This window comes from Perca flavescens, chromosome 18, assembly GCF_004354835.1.
Source record: "Perca flavescens isolate YP-PL-M2 chromosome 18, PFLA_1.0, whole genome shotgun sequence".
NCBI classification, from domain to species: domain Eukaryota; kingdom Metazoa; phylum Chordata; class Actinopteri; order Perciformes; family Percidae; genus Perca; species Perca flavescens.
Window position 1 is genome coordinate 10645667 of NC_041348.1, and position 19578 is coordinate 10665244.

At 42.7% G+C, this 19578-nt stretch overlaps 1 protein-coding gene across 1 annotated transcript in view; it reads left to right on the forward strand.

The window, feature by feature from the left end:
• The window catches only part of cep128 (centrosomal protein 128), a 64659-nt gene that overhangs the window by 7577 nt on the left and 37504 nt on the right, over window positions 1-19578 (forward strand). The window contains exons 8-16 of the mRNA XM_028604609.1: window positions 1918-2010; window positions 2776-2850; window positions 4249-4309; window positions 5105-5244; window positions 6600-6671; window positions 7399-7584; window positions 12281-12469; window positions 13986-14447; window positions 18120-18284. Of these exons, the coding sequence (XP_028460410.1) occupies window positions 1918-2010; window positions 2776-2850; window positions 4249-4309; window positions 5105-5244; window positions 6600-6671; window positions 7399-7584; window positions 12281-12469; window positions 13986-14447; window positions 18120-18284 (1443 nt within the window). The remainder of the gene's footprint in view (window positions 1-1917; window positions 2011-2775; window positions 2851-4248; window positions 4310-5104; window positions 5245-6599; window positions 6672-7398; window positions 7585-12280; window positions 12470-13985; window positions 14448-18119; window positions 18285-19578) is intronic.

A 19578-nucleotide genomic window follows, 5' to 3' on the forward strand; every position in this document is an offset into this window, starting at 1 on the left:
TGAATGTATTGAAAGGATAACCCCTTGAGTTGTAGCATCTCATTTTCGAGTGTGCTTATAAAAAATCATAAGCCCATCTGTTTGCCAACTCTGGTAGGTTCATGTGCAAGCTTGGTGGTGTTAAAAAAACAAATGTGAAAACATTCTGTTGAGTGATTACTCTTCACCTTTACATAAAAAGATACTGTAATCGCTGTGAGTTATGTTCCACACAATTGGATACATTTGGTTATTTATATTTATGTCCGTGTACCAAAGTGCGATCCATCATTCACAGAGCATGCACTCCCGCATTGTGTCTTACTGAAGGGGTTTCTCTCTAATGTACTGCAGTCCTTTTCTTCTTTGTTAAAGCAGCCGTTCTCTCACTGTGTCACCAAGCCCTCTTGCTCTGTTTTATGACACCATAAAGCACACCTGGGCAAGTACTTCGAAGCAGTGCAAATGGTTGCTAAGCATGCAATTGCTACTTTCCCATATTTCATGCCAATCATTTTTTATTTTAGGTGTGCATTTGTCTCGAAGCGTTAATAGCTGAGAGAGCTCCGTCATTAGGTGCACTTTAGGGATGTAGACTCAAAGCTAGATGCACTCATTAGGTGCCCCCAGTCATATAAAGAACACATAATCTAGTATTATTGCTCTCTTAGATTGCTCCTTTCCATTTAGCCACACACATCATCCATAATACATCATTACCATAATGTGAGTTAAGTTATTTTTTTAAATAACTCAAAACAGTCATTTCTTGGATCCTGGTTCTAAGGACAGCGTTTTGTCAAAGTTTATCAGTGTCTTGGCATCGGTCCTTTTTGAGGCTCTCATGCTTCCTGCAGTTTATTAGTAGACCACAGAGGGGCGCTGTGTAGCTGTAGCCAGGTGTGTGTGTGTGTGTGTGTGTGTGTGTGTGTGTGTGTGTGTGTGTGTGTGTGTGTGTGTGTGTGTGTGTGTGTGTGTGTGTGTGTGTGTGTGTGTGTGTGTGTGTGTGTGTGTGTGTTTTGTGTGTTTATCAGTGTCCTAATGGTAAATAAACAAGCTAGTCCTTTTTTAAAGAGCAGGAGATAGCAGAGCTTCATAATCTAGTATTATTGCTCTCTTAGATTGCTCCTTTCCATTTAGCCACACACATCATCCATAATACATCATTACCATAATGTTTGTTATTTTTTTTAAATAACTCAAAACAGTCATTTCTTGGATCCTGGTTCTGACAGTTTTGTTAAAGACCAGTGTCAGATCGGGGCGCTCATGCTTCCTGCAGCTGTAGCCACAGAGGGCGCTGTGTAGCTGTAGCCAGGTGTGTGTGTGTGTGTGTGTGTGTGTGTGTGTGTGTGTGTGTGTGTGTGTGTGTGTGTGTGTGTGTGTGTGTGTGTGTGTGTGTGTGTGTGTGTGTGTGTGTGTGTGTGTGTGTGTGTGTGTGTGTGTGTGTGCGCAGCTACCAATTTATTTGCATCCCTCTCCTCCGTAGTGCCCTAATGGGACACCAGCAGGGCCCAGGGCGATGGGAAATTATGCATTTGTCCAAAAAATTAAGGGTAAATAAACAAGCATGAGGACATGAAGAGAAAAATAATCTCTTTTACTACTAAAGAGCAGGAGAGGAGGGAGAGCAGAGGGCACATATATTCCCCACCGATGGGCCCACTGTGATGTGAATCAAATAGATGATGAGTCACTTGGGTAGATGTTATTGCTAGCAGCCGGTAATTTGTCATCGCAGGCCGCTTAGAATGAGTGGGATTGAGTGGGATCTAAGCTCTTGTACAAATCCACCATGATGCCAGTGTCTCCTTCCAAGAAGAGGAGATGGGGGATGCTATGATGCAATGGCACCTCTCATGTTGCACTCTTACACTACTCTTATATTTCCTCTTATAATGGTATATACTGTTGCGGCCTCTGCATTATGTTTTGTAGACTTTAGAGAGACGCCAAGTTCAAGCCCATGAGAGAGAGGAGACGGTTACAGCCAGGCTCCTGAAAGCAGACAGGGAGAAGTCCAAGGTAAATGTATGTATTCTCAAAGGAATGTTTTTGTGTTAAAAAAGTACAAAAGATGGTAGATTATTATTAATTCTGTGCCATAAAAGTTTGCCTTATACACGTTCCTGCTTATTTCTTTACTGCATCATTTCGCTGAAATGGCAGCAGCAGTAGTAACAAACACTAACAAACAAAGCAAAAAGAAATCTGCTTTGGGAGTTGCCTTCACATTTTTACAACCTTGGAGAGTAATGTTTCTATTAACTATTATTCTAGTCCGGTGTCGTCATTTTGAGTCTTGTATAGAGCCTTTTTTTTTTCTTCTCCCAATTTCTGTTCAGTTCTTGTACCCTTAGTTTGTGTGTCAATATTCCCATCAGAAAACAATGTCTTCCACAATTGTTAGCCATTGGTTTTTCGTTTGTGGTGTTTCTTTACCACAGTTCTGAGTGAGAGGTTTTTGCTAGCTACTAGCAGTATTTTGATCAAATATCATTAGCAATGATATTTTCTTTAGAGAAATTGCATAGATAAAGCACCAAACTACTTTTAGGAACCTTGTGTCCTAGAATGCATAACTCCTTACTGGTAGAAGTAGTAAACTTTCATATTTTCACATTGCTGACACAGTTCACATGATTTCATAATTTTGCCTAACTGAAATTATATACATTCTAAATGTGTTGATTGTAGATTCTGCATACCTAAATATTAACTTTGTAGGCAACGCTCATTCTGAACCTCCAAACCACTGTTGTCCTGACGTTGTTGTTGTTGTTCTGCTTTCCTCAGATGGAGCAGGAACTGGAGAGAGCTAAGAGACTACTCGAACAGTCTGAGGATAGCAGAGAGTCCCTTGTTCAACAGGTTTGTTTGTGTCTGTGTGCTGTACCCGACTGTATGTAGATGTAAAAAACCTCAGGAGACAAAACGATAAACATACAGTGCAGCGTTTCCTCCAGTTTATTGCAAGCCTGGTGGCCCACCAGGCCCAAGTTGCCCTGCACCAGGCCTAAGCCACTGGGAATTATTTCTGAATGTATTTTTAAAAGTTTTTAAAAACCTACAGGTTTTTTTTACAGCTCAGCTGGAAACCTAGACGTAGTCATATTTTCAAATCTCTAGTTAGCTTACTAGTTAGTCACAGAAAAAGGCAATCAGAAAAACAGTTACAACTGCCAGCAAGTCACTTGGGATAACACTACTGAGCATTGAACACATTTACAAAGACAGACTGGTGAGAAAGGCCAATAACATTGTATGTGACAACACACACCCCCTGGCATCTCATTTTAAACTACTGCTATCTAGGCGTCGTTTCTGCCCACCCCTTCTGACCAAGAACCGATCCATATTCTCTTTTGTACCACCAGCCGTAAAAGCCTTAAATCAGTCAAAATAAGCTAGATATCCAGCTGGCCTGGTCATATGTCTGTTCTTCATGTTATGTCTGTTCGTGTGTATAGGGACTATTTGTTTGTATCATATGTCTGATGTGTGATGTCTGTTCTTCATGTTATGTCTGTCGTGTCTGATGTAGGGACTATTTGTTTGTATCATATGTCTGATGTCCTGTCACGAAGTGCCTTGCGACTGTTCCGCAAACCCAACTGCCCCACGGGGCATGAGGTTATCTACTACTACTACTTTTAGCACTAACTTAACATAGGATAATGTATGGAATCTGTCTGATAGCCTTTTTAAATTCTGAATTTCGTAATTCCGTCCATGATTCTGTGACCACAGAAGCCATTGGGCTGAGCTCCATTAGGGTGCCATCAGTCTGTGACTGCTCAGCCACATGGCAACCCCTGACCGGGAGGAAAGAGGGGGAAAGACACTTGCCACCGGGCTAAACAACTTTTTCTGGGGGAAACCCTACAGTGCAGCGTCTTCTCGGAGAACCTCAGTGTGGGTTTGCCCGCTGTCAGACAGCCCAATGTCTTTCTCTGTGTTGATTTCACCACCTCATTGATGCATCCCCGTGGGGTGGAGGACATGTGTTTCCTACCCTCTGGCTGCTGAGCCTTCTAGGAAAGAGACTTTGGTTTGAGCTCCAGAGGGTCCGGCTGGAGACTCGGTCTGCCCTAGGTAATCTTCTCAGCCCGCTAAGAAAATAATTAAAAAGGAACTCTGCTTAAATATTTATCTCACTCCAAACATTTTGTGCTTTTTAATTGCCTTTTTGCAGAAGGTACAGTGTATTTCTTGTGCTCCCTAATCCATCTGCTACCTAAAGTTTCGTGTCACTGTTTTTTCTTTTAGCTCCAGCCACATGGCAACCACACTGACCGGGAGGAGGGAAGAGGGGGACTGCGAGGGCCAGGTACTGAATTTAAGTCGGGTCTGCCCGTCTGCATCTGATAAAGTGTAAGTGTCTTTTTCTTTAGCTTAGAATTGATACCTATTCTTTTTTTTTTTTACGCACACATTAGCACATTGCACATCACCACAAACCTGTAAACACTGTAACAATAAAACCTGGATTTAAACAGTAGGTTACCAAAAATTGCACATTGAACTTTGAACAGGCTTTATCTGACCTCCTTGAACATGTGTTTACATAATTAAAACATGTCATTCAACATGCTGCAGCTACAGCATCAGTCTCTAGAGAAATGCTTGCGGTGCTGCAACGAGGGCAAAGCATGCCTCGCAAATCACATCAGACTGACCTAAATGAAGTTCTCTTTGAATCCAAAATGTTTTTCGATGCGAGCCTTTTTTTCGGAACGAGTTCAGTTTGAGACTGAGTGGTTGGCTGATTCTCGTCACTAGTACCTGGGCTTTCATCAATATCCATTTGGTTTATTTCTGAACTACCGCGCTTGCTCAACGAGTGAAACATGTGACTAAACGGTGCTTTGTCATTGGCTCTGGGGAAGCCCTGAATATAGTGAGATTTTCTGCCTTCTATTACATTAAAATGCCCCATTGTGTATTTTTTTTTTATTTTTTTTTTAATTGAAGTAATTTAAAAATTATATTGTGAATCGGGATCACGATTTTATAACGATTTATTGTGCAGGCTTGCCGCGTGTTCTACATTTCTTGTCTCCGCATGTAGAAATCAATTGTAACAACACTTTGATTACGTGTCTGCATGTGTGCATGTTCATAGATCGTTTGGATCTGGAGAAAGAAGTGGCGGAGCTGCGAGCCCGACTGCGCACCGCCTCAGTCCTTAGTGAGGTTGAAGAACTGAACAGAACTCTGGACCGCAAGGAGAAGGAGAGGATCACACTCAGCGTTCAGGTGGAGGTGTGTATCGGAGAAATTCCCTGACAATATATTAAGGAAATGGCTCATAAAACCAGGGGTTCAGAGAAGGCATTGCATCTCATTCCTGTCCTTAGTCATCTATGAGGCTGTCTTTGCAGTCTACAATATATTGAGAATAAAACATGGGGAACATTGCATCTCATTCCTGTCCTTAGTCTCAGCTGTCTTTGCAAACTGAGAATACAACAGAAGCACGCTTTTGACTTTGCCGGTGGTGTCTCCACCCTGAGCAGGGTTATTTCAGTTTGTCGGGTGCCTCTCATCCGTGGTCGCATCCTCCGCCAACTCCGTGCCACTTGATCCTCTTAAAATTCTCAGATGAAGTGACAGCTGGAATAGGAGATCAGAAGTCAACCATCAGTCATTTTTCCTTCGCAGACTGGTGCGATGTGTCACTTCCATCACTGTAACAAGACATAAAAAAAAAAGCTAGCAGGGGTTGGCTATGGTGGGTATCAATAAAATGTTAGTAGAAATAGCTACACTTACAGCTTAAGCACATTCCTCTAATCTCTGATGTTTCTTTCACTGAAAATGTGTTTAAACTCCCACGCTTCCCCTATTGCAGAGTAGGTGTTAAAAGATGAAGTGGGTGTTTGCATGTATCACCTCGGGCGTCTCTTATGGTTTTTAATGCCGAGATCAAAATAGAAGTTGGAAGTGTTTCATTTCAACGGTAAATGAGCAAAAATGAAGTGTAATGAGGAGAATAGGGTGGAAGATTCAATTTCTCAGTGACTGAATTTATATACTGTCTAATAGGCCTGTGACTAATCAGTCTATGACTAATTACTCCTAACTGGCAGTCTTATTCAGTCTACATACTGAAACGGCACCAGGCTAACCTTACTTGCCCTTACTTAAGACTTCAATCAAACTCGAAACTTCACAATGATTGTGATTTTCTCGGTGATATGAAGTAAATCCAGTGCAACTCTCTTTTCAGACTCCTTTTCAGACCAGCCTTGCAGATAATCCAATTGTAGGCAGCGTGTAAACACAGTCTCAACCTTCTGTGACTTTTCTTTCTTTTGTCCTCTTCTTTGCTCGCTATAATCCACCCTTTACTGTTGGTCTTTTCTTAAAGTCTCTCATACATTTTTTCTTTTTTGGCTTCCTTCTGTCATCGTCTTTTTTTCTCTCCCTTTTCCTATCTTCTGTTGCCCTAAACCCATTCCTCCACACACCTATGTCTCCCTTTCTCCTGCCTTTCTGTCTTACCTCCCATTAGCAGTTGTAGTAGACGCACACACACACACACACACACACACACACACACACACACACACACACACACACACACGTCCTTGACCTTTCTCTTCTCTACATACCAGGAATTGTCATCAGACCTGGCGCGGCGGGAGCAACAGCAGCTGCGAATGCTGGAACAGTTGAGGGAGATTCAGGTATTTTAATATGGGTTATTGCGTCACACTGTTAATTCATCAGCAGATAGGTAATTTGGATCAAGGACTCTAAACAAAGGGTGCTTGTTCTAGTGGCATTTTAAGTCGGAAGCGTGCTGTGTGTAGCGCCTTGGTCATTGACACAATTACAATGCAAAGAAGCTGTAAACGCTGCAGTAATGAGATCCTTCAGATTTAGGGCGTTTTCACACTTGGTCCATTTCAGCCCTCCAAAAGAACTCAGACCTATTAGTCAGCATTTTCGTTGTGCATATGTGAACACTCCAAAAGGGACTGAGAGCCCTCTGAAACAAACCGTACTCAAGTAGTTAAGTAGTGGTTAGCTTCAAGTCCGCATTGCAGTTCTCTTCACCTGTGCATTGTGAACACAACACACTTCAGGTTCACTTTGCCTTGTGCCTGTTGACCTGCATCAGTTTTAGCCCTGAGGCCCCATCAGAGTTGAAGTGGACCAGAAAGACAACAGAGTCCTCTTTCAAGTAAACTGACAACGTGAACGCAAAAAGAACAGAGTCTTTTTTCTGTTGGTCCACTTTTTTGGCCTCTTTAAGACGACTAAGTTTGGTTTTTGTAAAGAGCACTATTTGTGAAAACACCCTTAGACACTTTAAGATCCGCCCCATGATTTAAAAAAAAAACCAACTGATTCAGTCAGATTTTAAAGAATGAATAAACACTTTATTTATAAATTCATTCATCCTTTCAGAGCCGGGGGCAGACGGAGAAGAGAGAGACGGAGGCGTTACTCCAGGAGAGCGCGCGGAGCAGGGATGAACTGAAGGCCAGGGCCCAGGAGGCGGTGCGCCAGTGGAGGGCCAAGTGCAGGAGGCTGCAGAGGGAGCTGGAGGAGGAGCGAGCCCAGGCTCAGGCCCATACCGACAAGGCCTCGCAGGTCGGCTGAGGCAGATGCATTCATTACACGACTTCTGACACCACAGCCAACACTAGGGGTAGACCCATACTGGTTGTTCAGGGCCAATACCGATACCGAATATTAGCAGTTAATTAAACTGATAATCGATATTTAGAACCTGGGTCCAAAATTAACTTTTTTCTTTTCCACCAGCCAAATGGGTAGTGAATATTCAAATTCGAACAGCCACTGAATAGATTACCATTGTTTTTTTGGCTAGTGAGTGAAGCAAATCTACCAGCCACTTGCATATTTTACCAGCATTTTGGTTGTTTGGAACCAATACGCATTTACATTAAACATGAAAATCTTTCAGTCAAAATTAACATTTTGAAATTGTACAAACAAGTTTGTTTAAATGCTTAGAGCAATTATTTAATAAATCTGAAACTTTAAACATAATACAAAGTAAAAAAAAAATTGATTAAATAGAAAAACAAAAGTAGTTTTGACATGTCAGTTTGTTTGCAAGTGTTGCAGACTGCTTAAAGAGCTGTAGCAGAGCCAAAGTAGGGCGCTTTTTAAATAAAACCCAGATAATCAGCAAATTTCCAGATATCGGCGCCGATAATCAGCCAGGCCGATAATTGGTCAAGGGTTTTGCGCATAATTTCATTGATTCACCCAAATCTATTACTAGTGATGCTTAACATTGCCATTCTCCTGCTAAGAAAGGTTGTCCCAAGGTGCACACAAGAATTGTGAGTGAGGTACTTGATGTTAAAGCCTCCGAGCAGCCTGTATGAAAAGTGTACAAACTCAATATCCATTGTAATTACAGTATCATTGTACAACAAACACAACAAGAGTTTAAGTAGCACTGTGGCTGTGCCCACTGTAGTCAAGATAGCATAATCTAATGGCTATATAAAGGCTTAATAGTCAGCTGCTTTTTTGTTCCTGTTGGCAATGGTCATTCTTTTCGTCTTGTCTTTGAACAAAGTGAAGTGTAAGCTCTCAGTTGTTGCACAGAATCCAGCAAATGTTTACCAGACTGTGGTAAATGTCACTGCAGCTTATTGACTTGGTATCAGTTGGTGCTAGTGGGCAACTGCAGCTCAAATATTTGAACTCTGCAGCTCTGTCTCAAACGTTCCGGATAGTAGTAGTAGTAGTAGTAGTAGTAGTAGTAGTGCTGCTGCTGCTGCTGCTGCTGCTGCTGCTACTGCCAGCTGAGCTAACAGCTAGCCAGCTGAGCTAACAGCTAGCCAGCTGAGCTAACAGCTAGCCAGCTGGCAGCATTGTCAACAACCAGCGTCTTTGTTGCATTTCCTGAGCAGTGGAATCTGGCTCATGCATACCTGCTTTGACTTTGACAGTGTGTTCTAAAAAGTGAAGTAATCAAAAATCTTTTTTTTTTTCTCGTCTCCAGTAGTAGACTGATTTATAGCAGTGTTTCCTCTATGTTGATTTTATTGTGGCGGCCCGCCATGGCAACATTTCTTCCGCCACGTTATCAGAAATAGGGCAGACGCACAATGTAGGTTGCCTTTTTAAATGATCCTGCCGCTCACATTGTAATTTAACAACAAGTAGAACTATTCAAAGGTTATTGGGCCTGTCCGGTTTAACTCCACATACTGTTGTTTTGATGTAGTTTATTGTCAAAACGTTCGCTTTCTTCCGAGTCGACTATTAAACGAACAGCTCCACCAAAAAACGTCACCGCAGGAAATGGCTTTGAAACGCTAACTAAATCAAGGTAAGAAATGAATAACTAAGGCTAACATTACAAGAAACATAAACAGGCTAGCTAGCTAACAGTTATCGATCTCACGATGTGACTTTTTGCCCGAAGACCGCGTTGTGGAGAGTGAAACGGGAGACTAGAAAAAGGCGTTCAGGTAGTGTGTTAGGATGACTACAGTAAGTCATAGGCTCCTGTTATCTAAAAGATTTTCAATGTAATGGCTCAATATCTAAAAGATTTTGACACTGTGGATGAGGTCGTTGTAATTGGATTAATTGGAGCCTGCAGCTTCAGGCACAATTCGTTTGGATACAATCGTTACATTTTGGAAGATAGACGGGATTCTGAACAGCGATGCCCGTGCTGTGCGTGCGTGTACACACACACACACACACACACACACACACACACACACACACACACACACACACACACACACACACCAGAGGTACCACATGTACTGGGTAAAATACCACTACGCTCGTTTTGTCTGGGCAGTCCACTCTTGTCCACCGCGCTCTTTACACAAACCTAGCTCTACGCTACTCTAGCGAATTTTGACAAATTAGAAAAAAGCTAAAACAAAAAACATGCTCTGGTTTATTGACATTTCTTAAAACCAATCACAATCTTCATGGGCGATGCTAAGCGCCGAGCGGAGCCACGGTGCCGCTGCAAAATAGCCTTGGAAGGAACTTGTTTTGGTGGAACACGTGTGCGTTCAAAGGTTGTTTTGAACAAAAAACTCAGATTGGACACACAGTCTAGCTAGCTGTCTGGATTTACCCTGCAGAGATCTGAGGAGCAGTTAACCATAGTCCTCAGAAATCCACCGGAGTTTAAAATGCCAACACAAAGAAAGTAGAAGGTAACTGGAGATAAAGGAAAGTAACGTTTACTAATAATGCAATGTTTGGCGGTAAGTCAGTGGTAGCCATGGATGTGTTTACTACTGTTGCCAGGTAGCCTTACTTCCACTCTCTACTACGTCTTGCTTATTCACAGACCTTTTTTTACGCCCTTTGCCATTTTGGAGAATACTGCAACAAACAATGCGTTGCGGGTCCTCGCGCATGCTCGTAGCTGGCACCAAGGGGGTAAGCTTCGCTTCAGAACTCGAGCCATCATGGCGCCATTTTGTTGCTAACTGGCCATCACCTCCTGTTAGCATTCCGCTGACCGCCATTTTTTTTTTACGTCACTTGACAGCGAATAACTTTACATCTGAAGCGTTTAAAGACTCTAATTGTCCGTTGTTTAGTTCCAAAGAAACACGACAATGTATAAAAGGCTCCATTACCTTGTACCTCACGTTATGGCTCCGTAGCAGACGTTTTTGTAAAAATAAGCTAACGATTGTGTCATAACCAAGTGACTTACTGTCGCATAGTAGAGGAATTACCGTATAGTACAGGAGAAGCTCGCAGGCAGTTTCGACTTACATGAGATGTTTAGGTTTAATTACTAATGTTAACTAGCATGTTAGTGATCACTAATTAGCCTGTGCCCATGTTATCTCCTTACATACACCTACAGTCTCCGTATCTGTAAGATTGGGAATGATTGAGATTTCTCTCGGCACAGCTACCAGAAGACTTACAACTTTCAGACACGTTGCTCACGTCACATTCTCTCAGTTGGAGGCTGCGCAGTAAAGCTGGCCATCACCGGAAAAGTGCTTCTAATAGCCTTCACTGGTCTCCGTCCAGAGCAACGGGGTCTATTGGTCCATTATATACTGTCTATGGCTGGCACACCTGCTGAGGGTGGCACCACAGTGTCAGGCGCAAGTATAAACGAAGATTAGGAGATGGTTCTCCCTGCCTTGTTACATTACAGTATGGAGGACATTCAAGTTTAGATCTCAACGTTTTCGAGAAAATAAGTCAACAACCTACTATTACAGGGGAAATACTGATTTTAGAATATTTATGACTTTTCTTTTGGTCTAATTCGTCTAGGTCTTTTCATAGTAAAAATAGACTCGGAAATTAGCAAAAGCAGCACCTCCTGTACATTTTAGGTATAGCAATTGGCAAGAGGAGATATAAAATACACGTCAGTTGCAATCCATGTTGTATGTCACATGCAGTCCTCTTATGATGAAGAGTAGGAAACTGGTCTCAGTTTTAAAGGAATGAATGAATGAAAGGAAAATGCTATTTAGAACTATTGAATACCTATTGGAACACACCAATACAAGTAATAGAAAATGAGACATGTTCTGTAGCTTTTTATTAATGTTACTATTCAACCCAAACAAAGCGAAATGGTTGGGATAGATACGGTATGCATGCCTTTCTCTGTTCATTTTAATTCCTACTTTGTTTTATCTGTACAGCATAGAGGGGTTTGTATCAAAGTTGGATTAAAACTCTTGAATGAAGTATTTTAAATTAACGTAATTATAATATAAGCAAATACAAAGTCAAGTAGTACGAGTACCTTTGCAAGGTATGCTACAGCGGTTGTGCTTAGTTGAATAATTAACATCTGACAATTATTATTAGCTTGAAAGTCACCTCCCAGACTGACAGGACAGGACTGACTGACTCCTCCTCCCCCCCCACCCCACCCCAACCTGGCATGCTCGACGGGACGCAAATTAATTACATAATCATTTCTGCACCATTAATGAATTAGGGGAGAAAATCAAGTGCTCAATTAAATGATTAGGTTCTGAGCTACAGCAAAGTCTTTGCAAATTCCAGTCAAAGCCAGAGTATTAGAAGCAATCTGCCTTCAACAGACCTGACCATTGTCCCTTATCAGGGAGCTGAGTGCTAGCATTTTCCTATCGGCGCGAGAGCTGGTACTGCATATGTTTCTCTGCCTCTGTCTCTCTGTCACTCTTTCTCTTGCCCTCATCATTATTGTTAGAGCTCCTTTTTTGTACACCACCTTCCTCCTCCTCTTCATTTGTCATTCTTCATTTCCCTTCCCCTCTCCCCTCCCCACTCTCGGTCTCTCTCTTTCTCCCTCCAGGCAGCAAGGGAAAAGCAGAGCTCTCAGGCCCAGCTGAAGGCGCTGAGCCAGCAGACTGAGGCGGCCCGCAGGGAGCTCGCTGAGATCCTGGGCCGTCTGGCCCAGCGCGAAGAAGAGCTCCACCGCAAGGACGTGGAGCTGTCCGAGACCCGCCAGCGCCAGTTGTCACTGGAGCAGGAGATCCGGGAGGTATGGGGTTGAACGTCCAGAAATCTGCAATATCTTTCAAATCACAGTAGGGACACAAAAAAAAAGTTTGAATCCATCAGGCTATCTCTAGGTCTAGTTTATTGATTTGAGACTTTAACTTAACTTGCCTTTTCAACAAATGACAGCAGTCAGCATTGAGGGTGAATCGAACAGTATCACAATGTCAAAGTCTTGTGTTTATTCCACAAGACTTATGGATAAGCTGTTTTGATTTATACTTATTAGATTATTTTCAAATTGCATTTACCCTGCTGTGCATGAACATAGCTGTTCCTCAATTTGTGCGTTTCCCATTTGAATGGTCAGCGTATGAGGCGGCTGCTGCTTGCGCCGGGACCTATACTGTAGGCTTTAGCTTCAATTTTGATGAAATTATTCTGTAATTGATTGCATATTATGTCGTGGATATGTCCCTCGAATGCATACTGCAGTCCCCTATGTCTCGCTCTCTGATATTTCACCTGTTCGCCAAAAATGACTAATTATCTCCTTGGGAATGTCTGACACCGGTGCATACATACTGTAATAGACGTGCCTAGAGCGAAAGCTTGTCAGGCGTAGCAACAGTAACTAAGGTGGGCGGGGCTTAACAAAGGGTCAATTACCATGAAGTATGCTGTTTGGGTGTCACGTAAAGATGACACCTTTAGTCATTAGTAAGCATTGAAGTTGTGCCAAGGTAGACGTATATTTCTTTTTTTCCAGAATGGTTGCAGGGTTTCCGCAGGGTCTTAAAAAGTCTTCTTAATAAAAAAAAAAAAAAAAAAAGTCTAAAAATGTAGGCCTTTAAAAAGCCTTAAATTGACTGAATTATTGTGCTTAAGTATGTGTTCTAGGTCTTAAATCATTTTAAACAGGTCTTAGTTTTCCTACGTTAATGTAACGCTACCTCTAATGCTCTGTGAAATGCTTCCGCAGCACTTTAGAAAGTTTTTTTTTTTTTTTTTTTTTTTATTCTGTGGGCTTGTAGTTCTTTCTTTCGCTAGTCCAATATATAATTCGCTGTATTACAACTACAAGTGAGACCAACATGCAACTTACAGTAAATTGCAGTTAATCAGCTTTTGTGTTATTGGAGCAAGTCTTTTTTTCGGATTGTACCACAGACTTGATACTAATTTTATTCTTCAGCTCTGGGGAAGTGAAAGTTCAGTGATACTTGGCTTGAAACTACTGAATTTAGGGCCTGGTTAAAGGCAGTTGCTAACAGCGTATTTGAAGCCTACTGCTTCTTATGCAAGAAAGCAATTAAGCTGGGAACGTTGGGTGTACGGACTCATGCAAAAAGTAAGAAACATCTAACTGCTGCACATTAGCATTCTTGTACAATTCCTAGTCTGACCACAGACATGTTGATTTAGCCTAATTCTGTTGGCAGACCAATTTGTCAATTTGTTCACTTTGAGGTGTTGTTAAAAGTAAAAATGAAATTAAACTTCAGCTTGAGAGTCATTGAATGAGCTTTGATCAGATTCTAACAGATCCTCACCCCTAGGTGAGGGAGGCCTCCGCTGCCCTGGAGGAGGAGACTCAGCGTCTGGCCAATGTCCAGGCGAGACTCAAGGAAGAGAACCACAGGCTGGAAGAGCGAGCGGACACCCAAGCCCGCCGCTGTCAGAGAGACCAGGACACACAGGCCGAGCTCCAAGCCGCCCTAAAGCAGATGACCTCCGCCCATGCTCAGCTAGTCCAGCAGTTGGCTGAGGAGCAGAGCTCCAAGAAGGAGCTCCAGAAGAGCTGCGTGGAGCTCCAGGCTAAGCTAACGGCGGCGCGGGAGGAGCGGGCTGCACTGGGGCAGCAGCTGCAGCTCCAGAGGGAGGTGCATCAGAAAGAACTGGACAACACAAAGGCCATGATGGAGGGCAGCGGGACAAAGAAGTACCGGGAAGTGCACGACATGCTCAAGCTCTGCCGTCAGGAGCGGGATGACATTCAGGCACACCTGACGGAGGTCAAGGTAAGCCCTTTTTTTTTTTTTTTTTTTTTTTTTTTTATTGATAAGCTCAAAGTATATATTTTTCCATAAAGGAAAAGTACAGTTAAAGAGCAGCTATTATACTACTTTTCTGGTCTTAGTTTTTGATTCAGGACACCTTTTAGAGCAGCCTGACATGATTCACCGCACAATAAACTATGTAGATCATCAGGAAACTCTCACCGTCATCTGCAGCTCCTCTGAAAGCTTGGTTTAGGTGAAGCTGAGGGAGCCAGGCGTTTACCATCATGCCCTGGGTCTTGCAGTCGGTGGAGAGCAACTGCATCTCAAACCTGCGGCTGCCTTGATCTCGTGAGGTTATCGTTGCCCACGTGCATGACGTCAGAGCAAGTCGGGATCAAGTCGAACACAAATCTAACCGGCATGCAGTGGGCGGCGATCGCCGGTGATCGATTCTGTGCAGACCGGGCTCATCTCGATTGAGTCCATTGACGTAGACAAATCCTGGAAATTCTGAGACCCAATGAGATCTGAGTGTTCAGAACTCGGCAGAGCTAACCCAAGCTGCCTGCAGGTCTCACGTCAAAATGCATTTACCTCATTATTTGGCACACTGGTATCGTTTAACATGGCTATAAAACATAACAACATTTATAGGTCAGAAAAGACAAAAAAACATAATATGTGCTCTTTAATGAAAGAGTGACATTTTTGGGAACTATAAAACTCACTTTTTTTGCCGAGAATTAGATGTTCCCAATCTCATGTCTGTACAGTTAGTGTATGTGTAGCTTGAGCCAGCAGCTGCTTAGCCTAGCTTAGCATTTAGACTGGAAACAGCTGCAATGAATGATATAAGAAAAACATGAAATCTAATTAAAATCAGTGTCTTGTCATCAGTAATTTCAAATGTGTTTGCACAACACTGCCCCCAAAACAAGCCTCACTGTAGTTCAAACACTGGAATGTTGTTACCTTTGGACGGAGCCAGGCTAGCTGTTTATCCCCCTTTATGCTAAGCTAACCGGCTGCTGGTTTTAGCGACATAGTTATCATACAGGCGTTGGAGAAGGTTTAGTTGAAAGAAAGTGTATTTCCAAAAATGTTGATCTAATACTTTAAACGTACCTAAAGGCCCCTCCAAAATGCAGTGCTGAGCTCCGAATTATGTATCCGATGTGACAAAATCTAAGAAATCTCTGAGATGTCAGGGTCATAAGCCAACCAAAGAGATGTTTTTTTTTTCTTTGCACCTAGGCATGGATCACAGAGTGCCACACACTAATTGACATTTAGAGTATCATTGGCACACACTTCACATTCAACGCAGGGTAACGTGCCTCAGCCACTAAACATCTGGCCTATTTCCGACTCAGTGAGACACAAACAAAATCCTCATTTAAAGTCATTTTTTCCATTGGCCGCGGCTCTGTCCTCGGAGTACGGATGAATCGAGGATAGCTGAGCTCTTAATGGTGTGCGGTGCCCCGTGGATCCTCACGGCCATTCCAAAGCTCCAAGCGTGAATATTTAAGAACTCCGATATCAGACCTCAGAAGTCTCATCAAGGCAGTGCCAGAGATAGGCGACTCCACTTGACTTCCTTCCCCCAGTGCCCTAACCGCCTCCCTCCCTTTCGATATCTCCAATGATGAGCCCTCATGGGTACATTGTTTCTTAAGGGGCATGGTCCTCCCTGATATGGTTGAGTTTAGCCCATTAGCGGTGCTGAATGGCATTAATATCTGACATAGCTCATTGTAATGGTGTCATTTCCGAGTGTGGTGAGGACAAGGGCGTTTGCGAGAATGTTTTAAACTACTAGCCTACGGGTGCTGCAGATGTCCCTAAGAAGCCCACCCAGTATTCAAATAGCACAGCCAGAGGCCTGTATTACGATTTAGATACAGTCAACTGTCAGAAAAAAGCTTAAAATATTCTTATTTTCTTGTCCTTGTCCTCTCAGTCTTGATTTCTCCTCCACTCTATCTTCTCTCTCGCTGTCTCTCTCTGTCTTAATCCCTCTCTTACTGCCTCCCTCCAGTTCTAATTTAGCATTTTCCATCTGTTTGTCCTCTCTTTTTTTTTTTTTTTTTTTTTTTTTTTTTTACTTCTGGCAGTTTTTTTTTTTTTTTTCTTTGTTTGTGTCACTCCCGTCACTCCCAGTCCTCAGTCATTGTTGTTCGTTCCACTTCACTATATCTTCAGCTGTGTGTGATAATGTGATCATTGTAGATAGGAAGCTTGTGTCTGAGGCAGGATTTGCCTTGGCAACCTTCAGCTGGACTGAGACATGAATTAAGGACTTAAACCATGATTTAAGAGTCTTGGCAATGGCATTAATCATTTCTCTCGACCCATTACATGATGGTGTGTGTTTGTGCGGCACAGAATTAGGCCTGTCACGATAACAAATTTTGCTGGACGATAAATTGTCCCAGAAATTATTGCGATAAACGATAATATTGTCATCGAGAGACCATTTGCATCTAATATAATGATAATGTCATAATAATAATAATAATACAGGTACACCTTTTCAAAGATCAATACACTTTTATTTCTAAAGAATATTTAACACTGGAACTGGAAGACATTTTAAATATCCACAATATGTCTTTGATCTCCTTTTGGTATGTCGTCTTTCACGCTGATGTACAGTTGTGGAATTGCCGTTTGTGACACGTAAGTTCTCAGACTAGAGACTCTGTACTACATCCTCTGCAGGTCGGAGCTTCGTGGGGGCGGGCCGACACACACACACACACACACACACCCCCACACACACACACCCCCACACACACACACACACACACACCAACTCTGACATACTTTCCACACTCCGTGTCCGCGGACAGCTGTAGGCTTGTACCGTTAATGCTCTGTGCATTGTCGGACACATGCAGCCACTTTCCTGAAACCGCTTGCGAGACTGACAAGTCCACAGCGGCGTGTATGTCCGAGCCCGTCTCCACCGCCTCCACCGGCAGGTTGTCAGCTGTGTGGTTTGGAATGAAAGGGAGAAAACGGGACGCCGAGTAACACGGTGGATATCGCTCATATACTTTTTTTTTTTTTGACGGCGCCTTGCAGAAACCCTGCTCCAACTCTCTCGCTCTCTCTGCCTGGAGTAGCCTACCGCCCACACAAAGACCATGCGACTGACAAGAGGGTTCACTCCTCGTTACGCTAAGGAACCGAGAGTGGTCCTCCAGTCTCTTTGGTAGCGAGGGAGAGCGAGGGAGAGAGGGAGAGACGAGGAAAATAAACAAGCATGCAAATGGAAATTATCGCGGCCGGAAAAATTATCGAGCTAATTTTTTTTTATCATGCGATAACTCGATTTATTGACTATCGCGACAGGCCTACACAGAATGCCATGTCATACCTTATTGTGAGTTTACCCTGTACCTGCCAGACTTTAGATCTTTTAATAATTGTTAAGGGCCACTGGCAAATTTGGCATGCTCTATATATGATCCACAAAGCCGCATTTATGTCAATGAAATGGCAACTTTGAAAATGTATTCTACTCTCCCAGTTTATTTTAGAGCTTGGAAATCACAAACAAACTGAAATACAAACTGCAAATTGCTTTTAAGTTGATATTTGCAGCCGATAAACCATCAGTCCTTCATATCTCAAATTATTGCCTGTGTATCATGTCTGTGTTAAACACCCATTCTCTGCTAGGCGGATGCAGCGTCAGACAGGGAGCTGTGTGGGGCGCTGCGCATCAAGTTGGACAGGATGAAGGATGAGTGTGATAAGCTGGCAGCACAGCTGAGCACAAAAGACGAGGCACACGCACTTCTCCACAGAAAGTACCAGCTACTCAAACAGGAACTGGATGACAAAGTAAGCCCTGCCTCCTTTGACAAGTTTTTCAAGCCTAGTGACTCATATCGAATGACGTGAAACTTCCAATAAACGTGGAGCATGGGTTATCTCATCGGTGAAGTACATCTATCCTCAGCAGAAGTTTTTCCAATATTTGTGCTAAATCTAATTAATCGTGACAGATGAAGTCCAAGGACATAGAAAGGAAAGACAGCAGCCACTATAGTTCTAGTTTTAATAGAAGCATGCTCTTCACTGAATGTGCAGGCTAGGGCTGCACGGTACGAGGAAAATATGCCATGTGCGATAACGTTGTTGAATATCGCGATAACGATATTACTTGTGATAAACAAACATATTAAACTGTACTCAGTTCTGCATTTCTGCTCCTTTCAGTATTCTGCAAAAATACGACAAAGAATTTAAAACAAATGAAAGGAACTAATTTCCAACATTGTTTTATTTGACAAACTGAACATTGAATTGAATATAAAAGGCACCACTAAAAAAAGAACGAGAGTTGCATTTTAAAGTGCCGTTTTCTACTGATATTTTCCGTGTCTTTCGCTATATGTCCCAACCTTTTGGTAATGTGTTCACTGCACCAAAAACGATATATTGTGCAGCCCTACTGCAGGCTTTACATTGCAACTTTGACACCTTATTTGATACTATACACGAGGAGAAAAAAATCAAGACATTTGACTATGAAAAGACAACCAGATAATGGCCCAATCCCAAAGTCCGGACTTACAGACTCACGGACATTGGTGCGCATTCTCGCGAAATTCGTAAGGGCTTAGGGTCGTCCCGATGTCGAATTTCAAAGGGCGTGAGGGTTTGAGTACACACTTACCGAGCTCTTTCCGTGAGTTTGCATCGATGCAGACTTCACCAAAGGAAATTACCCACTGTTCAAAGCGTTGTGACGTTTACCGTGGAGACCATAGGGAAATTACAAAAGTAAACAACAGCACGACACATGACCACGGAACACAGACCAACCTGTTGTCCAGCTTGTAAAACAAGAGTTGGAAAAATATTTTGAATCAGGCAGCCTTGGCCGTGTGGAAAACAACAAACTTAAAATGAAAATTCCCAAACCGGCAAGTGTCAGCAACGTCTTTGTTATTAAACGTCGCCAAGGTAACGTGATCTCGTGAAGTGCTGTTCCAATCCCATTTATACCTATCTGAGCCCATGTGGCCTCACACACTCACTTAGCACCTGAGATCAATTAAGTCTGTGAGTCTTAGTCCTCAGGGCTCACTTTGGGATTGGGCCAGTGTATCTCTAGTCTAGAAGACTGGAT